Source organism: Furipterus horrens, unplaced genomic scaffold, assembly GCF_987537825.1.
Source record: "Furipterus horrens unplaced genomic scaffold, mFurHor1.1.pri manual_scaffold_3, whole genome shotgun sequence".
Classification (NCBI taxonomy): Eukaryota; Metazoa; Chordata; class Mammalia; order Chiroptera; family Furipteridae; genus Furipterus; species Furipterus horrens.
Window position 1 is genome coordinate 187518398 of NW_028327173.1, and position 19096 is coordinate 187537493.

General features: G+C 48.2%; 1 protein-coding gene across 1 annotated transcript in view; it reads right to left on the reverse strand.

Annotated features, from left to right (window-relative positions):
• Positions 1–7635: 7635 nt before the first annotated feature.
• MAP3K9 (mitogen-activated protein kinase kinase kinase 9) overlaps positions 7636–19096 on the reverse strand; it is a 62227-nt gene continuing 50766 nt past the window's right edge. The window contains exons 7-11 of the mRNA XM_090271073.1: positions 18513–18635; positions 16991–17144; positions 13345–13457; positions 11613–12416; positions 7636–9984 (exon numbers count right to left, since the gene is read on the reverse strand). Of these exons, the coding sequence (XP_090127199.1) occupies positions 9500–9984; positions 11613–12416; positions 13345–13457; positions 16991–17144; positions 18513–18635 (1679 nt within the window). The 3' untranslated portion in view covers positions 7636–9499. The remainder of the gene's footprint in view (positions 9985–11612; positions 12417–13344; positions 13458–16990; positions 17145–18512; positions 18636–19096) is intronic.

Consider the following 19096-nt stretch of genomic DNA (forward strand, 5'->3'; position numbering starts at 1 on the left):
TAGCATGAAGTATCACAAGTAGTCACTTTCAAAAAAGAAACAGAGTGCACTGCTTGCTATGAGAGGCCTATACACCCCTCCCCATCCCTTAGGACTCAACTCAGGTGTGATGGCCTCCATGAAACCTGTGAGTCTCCAATTCAGGCCATGCCGGTCCACGATGCTCCCTGGAACCGTCAAGGCACTGACTACATTCTGTTAAACAGATTTCTCTATATTTCAATCTCTCCCATCAGACCACAGTGTCTTTGAGAACTGGGCTCCATCTGAACAAGCTGTGAGTCTCCAGTGTCCAGCTGGCACCTGGCCCCTATCAGGTAATAAATGCCCCACAAAGCAGCAGAGTACAAACAGCCTCCTGTTGGTAGGCATTTAGGCCAGTGACTTCCAGCCTTTTTCATCTCATGGCACACAGAAACTAATTACTAAAATTTTGCAGCACACCAAAAAATATACCTTTTTGCCAACCTGACCAAAAAAAAAAAAAAAAAAAGGTGTAATTTTGATTCATTCATGCCGGATGGCTACTGTGTTGGCTGTTGTCTTTTTTTTTTTTTTTAAACTTGACAATCTAAGGGAGAAGAGGTCAGTGCTGCTGACTAAATTGTCAGATAGTGCGTGTTTTAAAAATTTGTGGTACATCAGGGTGCCTCTTGCAGCTGTGCTGTGGCACACTGGTTGAAAATCACTGGATTAGACTGTTTCTAATTTGTAAGGAGAGCCTTCATACTCTCAATTTCTCAGGTTCTCTGTTGAGTGAGAAGCAGGGTGGAGGAAGCCCCCCAAAATCTTGTTTGGGTCATCTGTATTCACTTGAACCCTCCTGTAAATAATGTTGGGATGACCTGTGAGTCTTTGTCTGTATGCGACTCATTTATACCATACAAGTGCACATGCCAGAATCACAGATGTCCCAGCCCCACTATTTGATAGTGTGGCCTTGGGCATGTCACTTGGCTCTGATCCTCATTTTCCTCAATACAGAATGGAGATAATAACGAGATCTACTCCTCAGGATGTTGAGATGTTGTAAATGAGATAACGTAGGTCAAGTTGTAGCACACTGGAGCTAGTTTTTATTACTAAATGGAGTTTCTGGGCCACGTTAATGCCACGTGACCATACTGCTCCCCAGAAACATGGAATAATTTATATACAGTACATGCACGCAGCACACGGTGCCTTTCACGGTGTCTTTTTCAGCTAGGAGTTTGGTCAATTTATCATCATTACCCAATCTGCTTTATAAAGGTTATGTGGGCCCTGGACAAACTTACCTTGAAATTCAGCAAAAGGTAATCTTTCTGTTCACAATCTAAGCAGCCGGCCCAGAACCCTACCTCACTGTCACCTCTACCCAGGGTTGCAGAGGACAGGCATGGAGGGAAACAAAAGGTCATGGCATTAGGGCATGACAGCGTCAATATAGAAGTACCCGCACCTAAATGATGAAATAGGGGACTAAAGAGGCAAGAATGGCCCCAAACAAGATTCTTCCTGTCTACTTTTACCCTCATCCTCACCCAACACATAATCATTCAAAATAAGAGCGCAATGGCTGTGTTATGATCAGCTTGCTGCAGACGTGGCCCAGAGAGGTTAAGCGTCTTGCCCCAGGTCACACAGCTAACAAGTGCCATTAAGACAGTCAAGACCACAAGAAATCCATGAGTCACAGCCAACAAATCTTGTCTACAAGCATAAAACTCCATTTGTGTTTGTCCTCTTAACCCCATTCACAAGCTCACCGGCCATGTCAGGGTGGATAATGACAGGGAGTGGGAGACAACACACACTGCTAGGGGCTCTGAAAGCCACAATCCATGACATGTGCCACAGTCAGCTGAGAAGAGACTGAATCATCTGGACAGGTGCCATTTAGCGCTGTGCTTCAGAAGGCCCCTTGGTCCAGTTGGTGGTGCTAGGACCTTCACTGAAGCCTCTCATCCACTTCTTTCCTGCACCATGTTCATCTTTCTCTCTTTGGTTATTTTTCCTACCTATAGAAATTCCCCAGAAACAGCCAGTTACTTGGACATCAAATTTAATTAACAAGAAAAGAGGGGAAAGAACAAGTTTATAAAGCACTGCGGTAGACCAGAAGTCATTGTTATAACAGTTTTATTCAAGTTTGTGTGTGCTCTGGTGGCAAGACCAGGCATAGATCAGCATTACACTGTAATACGATAAGAGGTTTAGCCATTGAACCAAGCCTGCTTGGCATCCCTAGTCGACAATTTACAGTACCTTGGAAAAAAAGCCAAAAAGAACCTGAAAAGTTTCCTTCGGGACTTTTCTATTTTTAAATATCGTTGACGAGTTACAATAACTTATATCCCAAAGCAAAATGGGAATTCAAGGACACACGGACAGGACACTGGAGCAGGGGAGACCTAGGGGTGAAAATTGGTAGCTAATTACAGAGGAGCAAAATGAACACACATGAGAACGTTCACTTTACCGAGACTCAAAGGCTGGAACGGGGAGGAAAACCCCAAAGAAAGCTTTCTTTGTGAACTAGATAAAACCCATCTCCAACTCCTTCCCTTTATCCTCTAGAAGATACAGATGCAGTCTTAGACTCAGTTTTTGTGTGAGCACGTGAGCACGTACCTGTGTGTAGGACAGGTGAGGAGGACAATTAGAGGAGAAAGTTGGTAAGTTCAACTCCCTTCTTCGCTACAACTGCGTACCAGGGGCGTATGACTCCTCACCACAACAAAAAACAAAAAGGCAAAAGCCTGACTTCAAGTTCCCAACAAGGAGCTACAATAAGGGTTCCAAACTCGAAAGACGGGGAGGGACGTGAGTGGGAGCTGTGGCAAAGAGCAGTAATGGGGCCACTGGGGCTGGAAAGAGAGGAGCTACAGAACTGGTGCGTTCAACCCGTGTGGAACAAGTCCCCGAACAACGGTGGAAACAGTGGAGGGGCAAGAAGCCAGGGGAAGAGAGGATGTTGTCTGAGCGCTGGGAGTCGAATGTCCTGCTGGGTGAGTCCAGTGACAGAGGCAGGTGGGTTAGCCAAGGGACACACTCCTTCTTGGACAAAGAGCCAATGCAAAGCTTAGACCTAAACCAGGCCGATTTTATCCTGGGCCTCTAAACAGTGGCCTAAAAACTGTGCTCAGAGGAAAATGAGAGACAACGTTGGAGCCAAGCAGATCAGTAATGTTGCCTCCTAGCTGTGTGACGGTGGGCACGTTCTACCATTATCTGAGCCTCAGTTTCCACATCCTCAGATGGGGGTCACAGGTTCCCTCCCAGGATTATTGTGAGTCAAAATACCACCACCACCAACAATAATAATAAACCTCTAGGACAGTCATCCCACATAGAGGAAGTATAATGGTTTCTTACAATTTCTTGTGAGTCCCCACGCCTAGGCCAGGATAAACCCATGCCTCAACCTGACAATGATGAAAGAGCCAGAGCCAGCACAGCCCCTGGAACTGGAGGTGGAGAGAAATGTCGAGAGAAATGAAGACGAGACGATAGTAATGGTAGTGAAAAGGATGCGATGGCTGACAGTATGGGGACTCGCTGGGGCCAGGCACAGTGCTGTGGAACAGCCCACACCCACTTCAGTCCTCTCTGAAATCTGGGAGGGAGAATAAGCACTATTCGCTCACCATCTCCTGGAGTTCAAAGAAGCTTAAGATGAGAACCAAAAAGGTTGTCTCTACTGTAATCACTTACCTTTCCCCCTAAAACAGGCACACACCTCTAAGTGGCCTCAGCGTTTTGAGCAGCTGAAAGGGAAGCTAGAGAACTTCAAGGAAGTCACCCCAAATATAGGCTCAAGGATGAAAACTGTCCTAAGATGCTTCACTGTTTTAAGTCACACATTCCTATTTAAATGCAAATATTCCCAGAGGAGAACCACCTGGCTCCGGACTTGCAGGCAAGGGCAATCAGACAAAAACAGCTTAAACCTACTTCCCAATTCTGTCTGAGCACCAGCCCAGATCAAGGTGAGGGCCAGGCAGGCCCAAGCTAGGGTGAGGTGAGTGAGGGGCTGACCTTAGATGAAAAATTTAAGGGGGCACCCAAAAGACTCAGTCATCAAGATAAAATCATATTTCAATGCAGTATTTAAAAAAATTAAAATTAATGAAAAAAACCCACGTTGAACACAATATTCAAACTTGAAATAAAGTCAGGATCTGTCAACACAGGGTCTGGGTGTGAAGTTCAGGAATGTGGGCAACATATTGCCTCTGCAACTTGGTCTTGCACTTCAGGAAGTGCAGACAAGCAACACCATAGCCATGGGCCGGCACCCCAGGTCTCTTCACGAAGCCCATCTGCCCTGTGTTCAGCATTCCTGGATGTGGACCCCACGTGTGCTGGTAGAAAGGGGCCGTCTTGGAATCTCTGGAATTATATTCCTGTGTCCTGTCCTGAGACACCTATCCAGTTGTCAGGTCTACACCTGCCAATCAGTGTAGTTAACACTAGGTTGTGGGTGTTTGCAGGGAGGGAAGATGGGTCAGGAGAAAGGCAGGTCTGTTTCCGAGAGAAACAGAGGTGTGGAAAAGCTCCCGGCTCTGGTAACCCACTGAGCACTTTCTACTTATTCTCTACTTCTAGCTGCAGTTACAAGCTCAAGACCCAAAGCAAGGCTACGGCAGGGGGTGCAGGGAACCACAGACAGTAAGAATCAGGAAGGACCAGTCCTACTGGCTCCAGATTAAGGAAGGGAGCCCAACCTTTGGAAGAACAAATAAATGCCAGGGCTCCCTCAGAAGCCTAGAGGCAAGGGTGCTTCCAGGGCCCAAGACTGGAAATGGACAAAGGAGGGGGAGGGGCCTATCAGTGTGTCAAGATGAATGGAAAATACTCAGCCAAGTCTGAGAAGTCTAGGAGAGGCTCACCTGGCCTGCAGAGCCAACCAGACACCCAGGGCTGGGTCAGGTTAATTAGGCTCCTAAGCCCTGTTAATTAGCCTTCATCAGCCAGGACTCCAGCTTCTGCCTCCTGCCTTCCAACACCGGATCCTGAGGTGCGGGGTGCACAGGCGGCCAGGCCAGGCCAAAGCCAGGGACTGAGGACCCCCTGGAAACAGCAGTGGGCTTTCCTTTCTGATGTGGATTTTTATTAATTTGAATTTCTGAGCAAAGAAAACAGTGATTTATCTGAAGGGGGAGAGGTGCATTTGGGAACGTGTTCCTACAATAACTGTAGCTTAACAGGAAACCATTCTCAGGCCTGAAGCCAACGAGAGAGACCAGTGGTCTTGTAGGCTGAACCACATGAAATCAATTCTTTCCTAGTGTTTTTGACCTACACGCCCTGCCCGCAACACACACACATATACATCATTTCCTCCACAGCAAGCGATCTAGCAGATGAGGCTGGACCAGGGGCTCCAGGACCACACATTTCAAGTTAGAAGGACCCCATGCTTTGGTAGGGAAGGCAGCCTTGCCCTCAGTTCGCGGTTGGGCTTCAGAAGTCCACAACAGGAAGAGACATTTGCAATGTCACACAACTAGTACGTGGGCAGCTCAGATCACCACGTGCCTAAGTCAAAGACAGGCTTAATTAAAGGAAAAGGTCACGTTCTGCATTCAGAGGGGCCTGCCGGACGGACACTTCGCCCCCGAAGCGTACAATTCACCGCCTTCCAGTCTTCAGTACTCTCTGCTCTGTGCTGTTAAAAGCAAGCTTGAAGAGTTAGGAATGCTCAGGAAGCGTCTCCCTCGTTTTAGGGGTGGGGGGTGGAGGAGGTCCCAATATGGGGACTGTGGAGCAAGAGTGTTGACAAGAAGTCAGGCCTAGCTGCCCTTGGGGTGTCTCACCATGTTCCTGAACAAGCGTGGTCCAGGGAGAAAGGGCTTTGTGAGGACATCCATACCATGATCCATGTCCCAAGGGCCAGCAGACCCCTTCCCAAAGATTCTTCCAGGAACTGGCCAGATTCCAGTCTCTAAACAAATAAGACTCTGGGAATGTCTCCAAGAAATCAGAGACCCTAAACTGTCATTCTGATGCTGTAAGACACCAGTGACAGGGATGATCCACCTGACAAGTGGGGGGATTTGGAAGGCTGCTTGTAAACATCAGGTGCCACCTAAATGCAGTAGAAGAGCACGTGCCTGGCCATGGTCCCAATTAGTCATGGAAAGCCAACTCCCAATCACTTCGCTTCTAGAAGACAAAGGAAGAAACAGGAGGTGAGTCCCCTAGAAGTAAAGGGGTGAGAACCACACTGTCAAGTTCAGCAGTTTGTCCTGGTCCCGTCTGCCAGGAGCCGCATGCCTCAGTAACCTGCTGATACTCTCATTGCCCTTGTGAGGGAAGCAGGTGACAGCAGCTTTTGCAGCAAGGAAATCTGAGAGGGGCGAAGAATCAAGCCCGAGGTCAGACACAAAAGCAGAGCAGGGAACAGAGCCAACTTGTTCAGGTCTCACAGCCTGGTGCCCAACTTAGCCATCAATCCAAACAGCTTTTTAATTTCTCTTCGCTTGAATCTTTGTCTTTAAGCATCTTCCCCTTCTCTATTAGCAAGGACATCAATGTAGAAGGAAAATGGTGTAATTTTGTAAAGGTCAGGAAGAAAGGTTAGCATTATTCCGAGTCATGTGAATGTAAGATATCATCACCACCGTATTACCATCATCATGACCACTACCAGACCCTGGGGATACTAAAGGATGCAAAGTTAACAGCATCCACCAAAGCCTCTTAGAAATAACATAGGAGGATATCTGGGACATCTACTCGGCTCCGAAGTGGTCCAGATGCCTAAGGGGGTAAAAAAGTATAATCCTGTTTAGCAGTAGTGGGAGGAGCTGACAGATCCAAGGAGAGGGGGGCAGAGAGCAGGATCTGTTTCCTTATCACCATTTTCCATGTAGTGAGCACCCGCCAAGAGCAAGGGAAAGTCTCTGAGGAAAAAAGAAAAGGGAAAAGGGAGACCGCTATTACCATTGCAGAGGCTTGATTCCCCAGGTTCAAGGCCTGACCTTGACCATGACCATGAACACAGCAGCAAGGGAACCTGACTGGACAGAAAGCAACTCAAATCCTTATCTCATCCCAGCCTTGCCCTACGAGGGGAGACTGTGGCAGGCAGGGGCCCATCAGAGACAGCGATGGTAACTCCTTCATCTTCATGGAAACTCACAGAAGTGTGTTCAGAATAACCCTGCTTTTCTGCCTCTGGCAGGTACTATTCTTTCCTTAGCAGAGACCCAGCCTTCCTCTGTTTCCCATGGATGGCAAAGTAAGAACTGAGTTTAACCTGTCACTCAATGGCAAGTGGCCATCATTCGGTTTATGCTACATCAGTTACATTACCACTTCCAAGAAAGACAGCTACAACCAAACGAAACGACAAGAAGTAGAAAATGAGCAAAGGAAAGATCCCTGCCTCATACCACAGAGCACTGTCGAGAGCCAGCACGGCTGGGGTTAAGCCGCACTCCACTGGAGAGCCATTTAGTGGTTCATGAATGTGTTAGTGGCTTAGAGACTGGAGCTATGGAGTGTCTAGGGGGAAGGGCACAGAACAGACCACCTGTGTCCCTCTCCCCACCAAGAACAAAGAAGGATCACTTGGTTGGCTGGAACTGCTAATAGGATTCACATTTTATCCCCCCTAGCTAAGGAGTGGGGAATCGGGGCAAAAATAACGTCTTACATGTAAGCTTCACTGAACCAAAAGAAGTAGAGAGATGAGATGCAAAGACAAACCCTGGGCCACAAAACCAGTAGTGCCTCTGCCCAAGACTAGCTGGGGTCCTTGAACTGAAGTGCCAACTGGGCTCATAAAACAAGGAACAATTTGAAAACCAAGGTCACCCCTTTTGCCATCCCCAAGGCAGGATGTCTATCATAGCTGTAGAGAGAGAGAGAGCTGTGACCAGAGTTATCACTGGGACCTGCTTCAGCGCCCTCCCCATTCCGGCATTCAGGCAGCAAGAGCAGGTTGGTCGCCAGCGGCCCCAGAGGAGCGGTCCATGAGAAAAGGCAGTGGAGCAACATTTAGTCTTGAGAGGGGAGGAGCAGGACCTAAGGACTTTCTACTCCCAATCGAGTTGTTATTTCCACACAAAGACCACTGTTCACAGTGACACAGGAGGCCTCGGAGTAGGTGGAAGAGTGAAGATACGCATGAGACAGCTCCAGAAGCAGCTCAACATTCAAGTTAGGGAAACAAATTCCAGAAAAGTCAGGGCTGGCAACTGCTAAACTTCCCACCCAGCTCATGGTCCAGGGCCCATATTAGGGGCTAGCTGTGCACAGAGACAAGAGGCTGTGGTCAGTCTCCAGCTCGGGACTTGAAGGTTACAGTACATCAGTGGATCACTAAGCACCTTACAGACATCGTTGCCTCACTACGTTCACTTACAGAAGGTACCACTAACGGTTCCGTTTTACTCAAAGGGGTTACAGAATGGATGGCCTGGCTGAGAAGGAATACCCTGCCCAGTTCCAACTCCCAGTGTCCAGGACCCCCAGCCCCGACCCCATATGCTATTCTAGTGCAATGCAGAGATATCTATCAACCAAACACATAACCCGAACTCCACTATTTCCAGGGACTGGAGAAAAGATCAAGGGAGGAAGGAACAGAAAGATCAGACAACAAAGGGATAAACAGAGGAACTTTGTCTCTGGCATCCCAAGAAACTTAAATCATGGGATGAGCATATGTTTGTATCAGAACCTGGTCTGACCACATCTGCACTCCAGGTAGGAGACGGGTGCCATCAACAGGTGCTGGTTCCTTCCCTTCTTTGAGTTTTTCCAAAAAGAACATGGACAGACAGACCCTGTTACCATCTTTACTGCAACTCAACTATATTTTTCCTCCCTCCCTCCCCTCTTACCACTTCTTACTGAGGCAGCTCCCCCTACCACTCACTGGTAGGCTCAAATAAATAAGCAGGGCACCAGGAAGTGCAGGCAGGTAGTGCCAGGTCCATCAACTCCCACACTGGGGCACCTTGCCTTCAGTCCTCCAACTGGTATGTAAGGGCTTAGGACACAGCAAAGCATGTATGTCTCATCAAACAAGGTTCTGATTCATAGGTGTGAGGAAAGAATGTGGCAGAGGGACAAAATCAATCACAGAACATCCAATACTGGTATGTTTGGGAAGGCTGAACTCAGGGCTAACAGAGGGACCCCAGGACAGGCTCTGGGCATCCCCATGGGGCCGAGAAGAGGGAGCAGCAGACAGATTTGGCTGAGTGACGCTGCTGGGTCACCCTAAAGGCGAGGAAGACTGTGGAAGATGGGGGACGTGCATGCACCCCTCCCTCCCCTACACAGCCAGAGCTGATAGCCACAGCCCTCCAGTGGACATGGGTCTGCAGGACCCGAGACCCTCTGAAGTGGCCCTGCTTCCATCCTTCCATCTTCAAAGTGCATTTTCAGTGCAAGAAGTAGGACTGGATCTCAGGGGGTCCAACTCTGAGAAAGGGCTGTGCCAGCCAGCTCCCCCCATCTTCCCCTGCTCCCCCCAAGCCCACGCCTGACCCTTTTTACGCTAAGACCAGAATTCTTGCTGGATCTCATAAGAGGCAGGCCTGTGTGTGTTCAGTTCAGCTCGACACAGTGGCACAGTGCTGTCTTGACTCTGGCCCTCTGCATCCAGGTCCAGGAGCGTCCGCTCAGCGGGGGGCAGGGACCCCGCCTGGAACGGGAGCAGGGCTGGCAGCCCAGGCCGCTCCTCCACAGTGCTGCTGCTGCTGGCAAAGCAGGAGTCCAGGTTGCTGGGGGTCTCTGTGCTGGAGCTGTTAGCCGGGGAGGTGCTACGGGCATGGCTGGGGGACACAAACCACCAAGGGTCTAGCCGCTGCCGGTTGGCAGAGGGACGTGGCCGAGGCAGAAACTCCAGGGTCTTGGGTCTCTCCAAAGTCGAGTTCTGCTGTGTGTTCCAGCGCCTCGGGGTTGGGGGAAAGACGACATTGGGGTCAGGGAGACGGGGGAATTCACCCGGATCTCGGCTGGGGCTGGGGGTTTTCAACATTCCTGGTCAAAAAAAAAGAGGAAGAGGCATCGGATGAGGGTACCTTGTTTCTGGGCCAGGTGTGCACTGTCCCATCCCCACCTTGCCATAACCTTGGGATAGCATGAACAACAAGTATTTAAATGAGCACCTACTATGTGCCAGGCAGTGTGCTGAAAGGCACTGGAATATATTAATAGGGAACTAGAAGGCCATGGTCACTATATCTGATAATAATAATGGGACATATAGGGGTTATATCTGTGATCAAATTACTTAAAGCAGATGTTGGCAAACTACAACTCACAGGTCAGCCACCTGTTTGTAAATAGTTTACTGGAACACAGCCATACCTACTTCCTTGCTTCCCACTACAGCAACAGAGTGGAACAGTTACAACAGAAACCGTAGGACCCACAAAACTGAAAATACTTATCACCTGGCCCTTTACCAAAAATGTTTGCTCACCCATCACTTAAGGAAATGTCTGTTCACTCACAGTTCATCCCTTTAATAAACATGTGATGGGAACAAGGCTAGGTCTCAGAAATCGAAAAAACATGTGTGAACCCTGGCTGGTGTGCCTCAGTGGATTGAGGGCAGGCCCACAAACCAAAAGGTCGCCAGTTCAATTCCCAGTCAGGGCACACGTACCTAGGCTGTGGGCTGGGTCCCCAGTTGGGGGAGAGCAAGAGGCCACCAATCAATGCTTCTCTCACACATCAATGTTTCTCTCCCTCCTTACTCCCTCCCTTCCCTTCTCTCTAAAAATAAATAAATAAAATCTAGAAAAAATTTTATTTAAAAAAAATTTAAAAAGATGAGTGATACGGGGGGGGGTCTCTATGTTCAAAGAGGTCACATATTTGTGTTTAATAAAAAAAATCTAAAGAGGGGAGGGACAGCTGAACGGTCAAATGCAATTATCATTGGTAGGCCAACCTTGCTGAAAGGGTATTGCCAGCCCCTCACCTACTGGATTAGAAGTGGTTTCCAAGTCAGACCTAGGTCTTCTAGGGAGGAATGGACAGTAATGAAAAAGACCTAGGATGGGCACACGTGTCACAGGTGTCACATGGAGAAGGCAGGCATACGCACAAACCCAAGGATTTACCGGGACATACCTCCACTTCCAGAAAGTCAGGCATGAGTAAGGGGTGAATGATGAAGGGCGTGAAGCCTGGGCGGAAGCTTGTCTAATGGGTGTGCCTGTACTAATACTATAATGAGTGGCAAGAGCACAGCTACGTGGCAAATGATACCCCTCCTAGGTTCAGGGCAGGATTCCTTCCAGTCACTTCCGTCTCCTCTGCAGGGACCAAGCAGAGCTAGCCTGCTGCCCTTCCGGTACCCAGACTCTGGCCTTCCGCATCCAGGACCAGAAGCACTGCACTCTGCTCTCCAAGACCCAGGACCTGAACATCCACAGGAGTCTGGTTCTGATCCTTCCTAACACCTGCCTGTCCTTTTTTGCTCCTTAGGGAAGACCCCCTGAGGCACAGGACAGAGAGAAGTTGGGCACCTCATCCACCCCAGATCAGCCTGTTTTGATTGGCTGAGTCAGAGGAGCAATGGAGTTCATTCCAACATCTGTACTCCTCGGGGAGGCACAAAGGCAGGAAAGAGAAAAGAGGAGGAAGGCAGGACTCACCTGCTCCGGGGCTGGAGCTCAAGCCATTGCTAGAAGGGCTCCTATTGGCTACAAGAGCCGCTGGCTTGAGGGCCCCATCGGAAGGAGTCCGCCGGTGACCACTGGGCTGTGTGGGGGCCGTAAGGGTGACATGGGTGGGTGTCAGGGATTGGTTAGGGTCTCGTTTGAAGCGCTCCACTCGGACGTTGACCAAGGGGTTGTGGGTGCAGGGGGTCAGGGGTGGGGCTTCCACCGGGCTGACAGGCATCTCGTAGACCACAATCTCATCGCTGTCCGAACGCAGCAGGGAGCGGGTGGAGTTGCACTCGGAGATGGAGGAGAGAGACAGCAGTGTCAGGGAGGCAGAGGGGTCTCCTAGCAATAGCATGGGCTCCTCCTTCTTGAAGAGCTTCCGGGACGGGGGGCTGGTGCTCCGACGAGGCCGGCTGGCCCTCTGAAAAAGACCTTCACGCCTCTTCTTCTCCTCCCGGGCTGGTGGCTCAGGCTCCTCTGGGAGAGGCAGCTGGCACTTGCCAGCTTCCAGCAGGTCAAACCCTAGGCCTGTGGCTGCGAGAACAGCCCCACAGCCAAGCAGAGCCACCTCACAGCGGCGGTGGTGGGTGCCGCCCCGCTTGAGGCTGTTGGTTGGCGTCAGCTGAGGGGTACTAGTGGCTGAGTTGACTGGGGTGGGCTCCTCATGGGCTCCGTCACTGGAGGGCCCATCCCCATCCTCTCCACGAGGGAATGGGATACAGAGGTAGGACTGGTTAGGTGAATGCTGTAGACGATTCTCCCCACTCCCTGGGCCTTCGCTGTCCTCATCCTCTAAAGATGGGAGGAGCAGATGGGAAATAGAAAATGGGAATGTAGCAGCAAGAATGAGATTCTGGTCCTTCCTCCTAGACCCAGGCGTCTAAGTCTGATTGGTGGGGCAAGGGACTGGGCACTACACCAACAGGGCTTTACCCCCCAACACTCAACTGTGACCAACAAGAAATCACTCTCCGTTCCAGAGCTTGCTTCCCTATTTGCAGAAAGGGGATTGCTAATTTGCTGCTTTCACAGGGACCCTCAACATGAGAAGCGCAGTGAGTTTCTTAGAACATTGGACAGAACAGAAACATCCCTGTTTTCATTTTACACCTGGAATTGCAACGGACCTTGGATTTGTAGAATCTTAAGTGTAGAGATTTGTCTTAGGATTAGACTCCTGCAAATTAACATCCCCTACATGGATGAAGGCCAATTCACTCTTAGACTGACCTGCTACAACCTTGGAAATCCACAGAGATAATAAGAGGACTATCTGAGAGACAGCCTGGAGAACTTACCCATTCAGTAATCAGGGGCAACACTACAAAGCTTCCTTAAAAGGAAGACTGTGGCATCTTCTACCGCCACCTCTTGTTTTATGGAATCCCTACACTAAAATACCAAGAAACAGACCCAGAAAAGGGAAATGCCTGGTCCAAGGCCTCACCCTTCTGCACTACCATAAGGAGACTATTGCTGGCCCCTTGGGATAGGAAATCAAGGGCAGGCTTCATGGCAGCAGTAGTGATTCGGGAAGATTCAATGAAATGGGAATAGGACAAACTAAAAGGGAATAAGGTCAGGGGTTGTGTGTGAAAATTTGAGTAAAAGAGGAGACGACCCCCATGAAGTAATGTGAAGGCGCTGAACAGTCCTAGAAGCTTGGCCAAGGACGTTCTGAAAGAACAGGGGGAAGAGTCAAGACAAGGGCAATGCTTACCCATCTCCATAAGGCTGGTGAACCCTGGCAGGGCTGGGCTACTCCTCGGGCCCTTCCCCAGGTTGGGGGCACTGGACGACCACTGTTTGTATCCATCTACCAGGGACTTGAGGCTAAGTAAGGGGAAACGAGGAAACTGTTAATACTGGCTACTCCCCTTATCCCACCCTCAGTTTCATGAGCCTGTGGAAGTGTATCTACCTGAATTACACCAAAGCCCAAGAGCCTTGCGTACAGGCAACAAACCTTACTGAGCCCACCTGCTTCATTAACAAAAGTGCACATGCTGCAGAGAAAGAAAAGCAGTGGCATGACCCACCCCCCTCACATGCTGCTACAGGCTGCTGAAGGATCTGACGGGCAGGCCGGACGGAGCACAGAAAGGACAAGACGTGCCCAGCACCGGCCGGAGTGTTGCCTGAGCCCATCAGAGGGGAGAGGCCATCAATGCACAGACACTGAAAACAACACACATTAGAAACACTGCAATGCAGAGGCTTGCAATGCAAGCCCAGCACTGGGCAGATGAGCTAGCAGAGATGGGCCAGCCACTCCACTCACGTCATTTCTCAATTTCTCCTCCCAAGCTTATGGCATGCGTAGGCAACTTTCAAAAACAAAAACCAGCCAAGAAAGCTGCACCAACCCAGTGCACTTTGGGACAGACCTATATGGGGAGCACATAACGGTGCAGTTGAGCCCTTGGTTTGTCTGGGACTAGAGAGCAAAAGGACAGGAGCTCACTGTCAAATCCCTGTAATCAGCTCACCCTAGCAAGCCAGTATCCCGGACACAGACTGGGAAGCCCATTAATGCCCTTATAAACGGAGGAAATCAGGGGCCCAGAAGCACAGGTCTTTTCTCTTGAGGACAGTAAGATGAAGGACAGGAATCTAAGCTTTGGTTGCTTTAGAGATGCCAGGATTATAACCAGAGGTGGCTCTCATTTTAGGGCTAGAAAGAGCCATTCACCTAAAGCCCACTCTTCCCAGCCTATCTTGAGGGACAGAGAAGGATCAACTTTTTCCATGACTTCAGATCTCTGTTTCAAGTGCTATCACAAATACCAACGAATTAAAATACATTCCAGCCACTAGTGGTGGGAACCAAAATACACAGCCGGAGATAAGCATGCCGCTAACCCGTAGCCTGTGACTTCTAACTGGTAATCTTATAACATTGCCTCCAGCTCTGGGACCAAGGAAATCCAGATTAGGAAAGTTAGAGCCTGTGCTACAGACTGAAGGATAAATAGCCAAACACTGTCTCCCTAAAACTAAGGGTACCAGGAGATCCCCAACAATAGGAGGGGTCAAGGGCCAAGGAACTGAAGAACAAGGTAAAGTCAGACCAACACAGGAATTTTCCCAAGGTGCAATGGTATTTCTAAAAAAAAAAAAAAAACAGGTCAGCACAGCCTGGCAATAATGAATGAGGCATGATTCTATGAGGTGTGCTGTGAGAACAAGGAAATGGAAGGGGGATTATTGCCAAAACATTTGAAAGGGTGAAAATTAGACTCACCCCAAGTGGAAATGTGGAGATTCTGATGGGGTACTTAAACCATTAGCTTTCTCACGTCTCTGAGGGGATCTTCAATGAATAAAAAGAATCAGTAGTGGGCAGCAGCGGGTACATCCAGCTCCGCCTCTCCCACGAGACCCTCAAGGCTGGACTCAACTACATGGCCAGCTGCCCTCCCCTTGCCCAGTCAGCAAAGCTCACTCCATGAAGGAGTCTTAACCAGCTGGCCCTGCTGGAGCTGCTACAGACCAGGCAGGGCCTCCCTGTCTGCAGAACAGAAGCTGCTGGGCTTTTCCAGGGGCCTGTGAACTCACAGATGCCTGAGCTGTCTACAGACAAGTGTGTAAGGTTCCTGCAAATGTGGACTGTTTTTTTCTTAAAGTACAGAGAGGAAAATTCATTTAACACTACTAAATTCAACACAGCTTTATGTCATTACATATTTTCTTTAGCCAACAGGACTAAATTTAGAAACATTGTCATATTGAGGCTTTCAAAAATTTCTGACATTAAAGAGGTTTTTCACTCGAGACTGGGTAAAACATATTTTATTTCTGCAAGAGGAATTGAGAATTATAAAAAATGTCACATATTTTGAACAGCTTCAAAGTTTTGAGGGCAAATCTATGTGAGAAGGAAGAAAAATCCAAAGTTTACATTTTAAAATGCAAAATACATTTAATTTACTAGCAAGACAAAAAAAAATCTTCAAATGAAGCTGAACCACAGAAACTATTGGGATCCACAGCCAACCTGGAAAGTCTTATCTGTATAATCACACTAATTTCAGAAATATCATGGATTCGGGGTGACTGAGTTTCTTCTCACCACCGGTTCACCCCTACTATCACCTAGGACTCCTGGAGAACTTAGCACAGCAGGGCAATGTGCCATCCCCAGAGGGTTCAATCACTGAATTCTTACATAGCTTAGGCAGTGTGCCCTACATATCTAAATGTTCTATTCTAAGGTCTCTAGTGATTTCCAAAGCCTGGCTTCAAACAGTCAATCTTTAGGAACCAAACAGTTATTCTCCCCTTCATCTCATGTCTGGCATAGGGAAACAGAGTTTGGACATAAAATCTTAGTGTTCAGAAGAATACCAAGGCACCTATAAGCCTAACAGTCAACTTAAAAGCTCTTCAGAAAGCCACTAGAAAGGAGGAGGATGCTGCTTATATTCTCACTAGGAAAAGTAAAAATACATGGTTCTAGATCCTAACACCAAGAATAAGAAGTATAAATTATTATGTTTGTTCTTCAAGTATGAAATAGAATTGCATCAGAAGCATGGAAGAAGCATAGCAAATATTTACACATGCTTACTATGAGCCAGCTAATCTGGTGGGGCCAGGATTTGAACCCAGGCAGCCCAGAGGCAGCATCCAAGCTCTTCACTACTATACTACAAGTGACTGGCCTCTGAAGGACAGGGACTGGGAGAATTTGAGTCCTAAGTTACAAGCCCACAGAGCAAACACAAGCACATCTAAGGCACTAAGATGTGCTCTGTGCTTTGCCCAGGGGGCCGCTTACACCTGTCAGTTGTGGCTATGGGGCGGGGCCTAAAAGTTGTAGTTGTCCTGGAGTTCTATCTAACTGCTCCACCAGGGCTGGGTTATTCTGCATGCCCAGCTTCAGTATAAGCTTCCAGTCAAGACAGTCCCATAATCCGCTCTTCCTTCTCTTTCCTCTGAGCCAATGTTTTAGGGGGAAGAGCCCTTATATAAGTACAATAATCAGGAGAACACTGTACATCTGGCTCATGCTTAGGTACTTGCTACTCTGAGGAGGACACCTCTAGGGGTCGGTAAACCCACTCATGGGCTAACTCCTGCCCACTATCCGTTTTTCACGTGCATCTCATCCATGGTCTAAGACTGCTTCTGCACTACCATCGTGAAGTTAAGTAGGCCCACAGAGTCTAAAATATTTATTATCTGGCTCTTTATGGATAAAGCATGGCAACCCCTGTCTTAGGAGGTTCAGAGATTGGCAAACTCAGTTGTAAAGATTAAGAAGCTTATCATTTCTCAGAAAGAAGTGAAACAAAGAAAAGGCATCATAGTTTTAAAAGGGTACCCCATCTTTAAATGAGAATTTCCCATCATCTGGCTCTTACCCTTCATCTGCTGAGGCAAGCTCCTTCTGGCCCAGTGTGCCTGGCCCCCACGTCCGTCCCTTCTTCTTGGAAGCCTTCTTCTCCTCCTCCTCCCCTTCCTCCTTTGGGATGACTGAGCTCCGGCCCCAAGTCTTGCTGCTTTCACCTGGTGTCACTGTGAATAACAAAGGTTGGATGGGATCTGGAAACAGACAGACAGTACTCCCTCCTCCCCCCAAACTAGCCTCTACCCAACCAGACAGACAGACAGACAGACAGACAGACACACACACACATTTGGAGCTCCTGGGAAGAAGTTAGACTCCTTCAAACACTCTGTGCCCAAGAGGAGCCTTCCGGGAAAGTAATGGAGTTCTCAGCCACCAATCATTTCGCATTCTCGAAGTACCAAACATGAACACACTTCCTAGAGTCTCCTAAGTCCAATGTAAGGCTGGAGTTCAGGTCGGTCAGAGCTCAGAGTTCCAAACAAATTTGATTTAAGGAGTTTGTTTTGTTGGGTGGAACAGGATTGTGGGGTGGGTGGGTGAGAAGATAGGTGGGAGAGAAAAAAGATAAGGAGTAAGGAAGATGTGGAAGTACAGAAATTTTGGTAAAAAAAGTATTAAAAAAGAAGAAAATGAGGGTTTTAAGGTTATAGAGAAGGAAGTCAGAAGAGGACAGGGGGAAGGAACAGGCCTAGAGAAATATAATAGGTAAGAGGGGAAGAACATTCTTCTGAAATTGGTACCTTAGAGCATGGGCTGCAACCCAAATGCTTCAGAGACTCAGCTTATACCATATGTGAATGAAGTGAGTCAGTTAAGTCAGTTACCAAACAATAAGCTGAAGGGACTAAGGCAACATATGGAGCATGTGGCAGCTGCCATGAGTTCCTGCCAACTGTGGCCACATGTAAAAGGGAATCCATGATGTGACTTTTTAAGGAAAGCCAGAAACCCAGGATTTTTTTATTAAATCTCTCTAACTTTAAACCAGGGAAACTAATTCATTCATAAATGTACACACACAGGTGTTTGTGTATGTATAAATTCTTTTTAATAAATGCCTCTGTAAAAATAAAATTGGTCCAGATTTGGCCTACCATAAGATACTCGGCAAGTTTTCATAGTACCTACACCTTGAAAACACCCTTCCTTAGGAAGCATAAACAAACAAACAAACAAAAACCCCATGATGCCCCAAATATGGCAGAGCACACAAGGTGTCCAGGCTATAGTATCAACCTGCATCTACTTCACACACCAGTTTCTAAACTGTTTTGTACCCACAATACCCACAGACCCTTTTGCTGGCATATGACTAAGAGTAAGGGGGAGAGGAGGCAGGAGTAAAGCTAAAGGAGGGAGACGAGGGGGAGGGCTAAGGTTTGCGTACATATGTGCATGTATATACACATTGTCGAGGAGAGGTGGCAGAAGTTATGGATGGTGCAAGTCTGGACCAGTCGGTGTCTGGACAGAGTAGGGGACAGGTGCCCCTGGTGTGTTCTGGCCCCAACTAATTTGGGAAACAGTCTCACACTGGATGGCTCGAAGGCGAGGAATGATGGTGGGGCTTGCAGGAGGACTGGAGCGACTGTTGATGAGACTCTTCCTTTTATCCATGGTGGGGGAGGCCTGGACCGTGAACTTGTGCTGGAAATCTGCTTGGGGAAAGACAAACACCTGAATTAGCGTTAGAATTTTCCCACAATCAAAGTCCTCCGGGAAACCTGACACTTCCTGGCATGCTGGAAGGACAGGCCCCCATTTCCTGAGAAACTTCTTGTTCACCTGGAAAATGTTCTCTTTCAGAATCATCTCTTTTCCCCAAAAGATGGCAGGATGGCAAGAAGAACATACAAGGAAAAGGAAAATTCCTTATCCGGGTCAAAGTCATTAGACAGTTTTCATAAATGTATACAGGTGTAGCAATTACATATTTAGAAGAGTCTTCTTTAGATCATGAGCGTTGATGATTATTCTAAGAAATCTAACTTTAAACCCTCCGTTTCATATAATCTATTAGTGCATGCCCCCTCTTCTCAGGGACCAAAGCAGGCAGACTAATGCTTCTCACTAAGTGCAGGCGGAGCAGGATAATAAGAACCAATCTTTGGTGGGA